This window comes from Symsagittifera roscoffensis, unplaced genomic scaffold (genome assembly GCF_963678635.1).
Source record: "Symsagittifera roscoffensis unplaced genomic scaffold, txSymRosc1.1 SCAFFOLD_1181, whole genome shotgun sequence".
Taxonomy (NCBI): domain Eukaryota; kingdom Metazoa; phylum Xenacoelomorpha; order Acoela; family Convolutidae; genus Symsagittifera; species Symsagittifera roscoffensis.
The window spans coordinates 1-2,000 of record NW_026970990.1 but is presented as its reverse complement, the minus strand read 5'-3'; the positions used below and the strand labels follow the sequence as shown (position 1 = coordinate 2,000).

At 36.5% G+C, this 2,000-nt stretch overlaps 1 protein-coding gene across 1 annotated transcript; it reads right to left on the bottom strand.

Annotated features, from left to right (window-relative positions):
- Nucleotides 1-289: 289 nt before the first annotated feature.
- On the bottom strand, nt 290-1,994 carry LOC134856102 (luciferin 4-monooxygenase-like). The gene is made up of 3 exons (XM_063872466.1): nt 1,983-1,994; nt 1,206-1,356; nt 290-777 (listed from the first exon to the last, which is right to left on the bottom strand). The coding sequence occupies exons 1-3, from the start codon at nt 1,989-1,991 to the stop codon at nt 419-421; spliced, it is 519 nt and encodes a 172-aa protein (XP_063728536.1). The 5' UTR covers nt 1,992-1,994; the 3' UTR covers nt 290-418.
- Between the last annotated feature and the right edge of the window lie 6 nt (nt 1,995-2,000).

The window sequence follows — 2,000 nt, the reverse complement described above, 5'->3', positions numbered from 1 at the left end:
TTCACAGCTTCATCCTGATACCAGCAGACTTGTTTATCATTGGAATGAAAAATCTAAATTGTTATGATGAAAATCATGCCGTTCAAAACAGAGTAGTTTTTATCTGGAAACTTAACTACTAACATCAGGTTTCTAGAGATTAATTGCAATGCGCCCCTAGAAATACTTTTCAAAGTCGAGTTAAATCGCAGTTTATAGCATAAAAAACATTCATACAGAGCCAAAGTAGCTGATCTCAAAAGAAAACCTGCGATTGCAACATCTTTATTTACTTTATTTTTTTCAAAAATTTATTTTCTGCAGGTTTTATATCGTGTGACAAATTCTGCTCACAAGAAGAATAATCTGGATTAATAAAAAAAAGTGGAAGCATTTTTAAAAAAAAAAAACATTGTTCAAAACTCAAAAAATTGAGAATTTACAAATATCTCGCCCTTAGAATGCGTCTCAGAATTTTTCCACTGGCGGTTTTTGGAATTATGTCTATGAACCGAACACCTCCCGCGAGCTGTTTGTACGGCGCCACTTTACTGGACACAAAACTTTTAAGTTCCCGCTCCGACATATTCTGTCCGGGCTTCAAAACGACAGCGGCCGAAGGAGCTTCGCCTAATTTTGGGTGGGGTAGTCCGAACACACAGCAGTCTTGAATGGAGGGATGGGTGAGAAGAATGCCCTCTAGCTCGGCAGGAGCCACTTGCTCGCCTTTGGTTTTGATGAGTTCCTTAATTCTGTCCGTGATTAGAAATTGAGAGTTCTCGTACTTCGCTATGTCTCCTAAAATATGTCATTCCCTAATTAAAATCCCTATATGAAATTCCCTATTTAACCAAATAGACTTTACTAAAAGTAACAACGAAAAAAATGCAAAAAAATGACTTTTTGGATATCAGTTTTGTATTTCAGCTTTTTTTTGAAGATCGATTAACCGCATCACTTTTAGAGGCTTTATTTCAAATTAGGGAAATTTTTTTTGCCAATATGCATTTAGAAAACCAACAATTTTATTGTGGAGAGTTGATTTGAATATAATTTTCTATAAAAATTTGATGAATTATCTGGAACGTGACACTATACCGCGGCTGAATAACACTTTTGATTTTTCCTCTTAAATGTAATGACATTTGAGCAGCTTGGACTTAAAAACTGAACAGGTATTCATGATAAACTATTTAATGGAACGTTATTGACCACGAATGAGATACCTGAGTGAAGCCACCCGTCTGCATCTATTGTGCTTCTAGTGGCCTCTTCGTTTTTGTAGTATCCCTTCATCACTTGGGGACCCCTCACACATATCTCCCCCTCACGCCCATTCTCAACCACACCCCCCGTCTCCAGATCCACCAACTTCACCTGAAACTGAATGGTTGTAATGTGGGATTTATGACCGTGACCTCTAAAAGAGAAAGTGCGAAAAAGAGGAGACAGAGTGAGAAAGGAGAGCAAGAATTAAAGATAATTTTTAGAACAGCCGTTAACTTTTGTTACTCCTAAGCTTTTAAGTAAGAGTTACTTGACGATATCTTTCATGTAAGTCGAGGAAGTTTTGTTCAGTGCAGTGTAAAGTGTAAGTATCGCTGATTTTACAGTGCAGTGTAAAGTGTAAGTATCGCTGATCGTCGAGCAGCGGGACTATTTTTCCAATTAACAACTAATGATTTTTACTACTAATTAGTTTAAAAGCGTTTTTGAATTTTTCCATCATTTAAGCTCACCTTTTCAATCTAAGCATGCTAGGAGCCTTTCAATCAGAAATTTTTTGCCAATTGCACTCCTTTTACGAACAACCGGTCATCTCTAATTAATCTTTTATTTTCCTATCTCGAGCAGCAAAAAAACGCTGTCATTGAAAAATTGTTAAAAAGGAGTCTTAAATTGTTAAAAAGAGCAAGTACAGATTATTGTTCGATATTCTCTGTGTTACGTAATATTAAGCCATTTAAATCTTATGTAGGACTAGCAGAGCTGATCAGTGGAACCTCAGTCATCGGCAGAAC

What these genes read in the sequence shown, in the direction of transcription:
- LOC134856102 (XM_063872466.1), bottom strand. An exon ending in AGACGGGTGGCTTCACTCAG is followed by an intron (nt 778 to 1,205) that starts GTATCTCATTCG and finishes GACATATTTTAG; the next exon opens with GAGACATAGCGAAGTACGAG.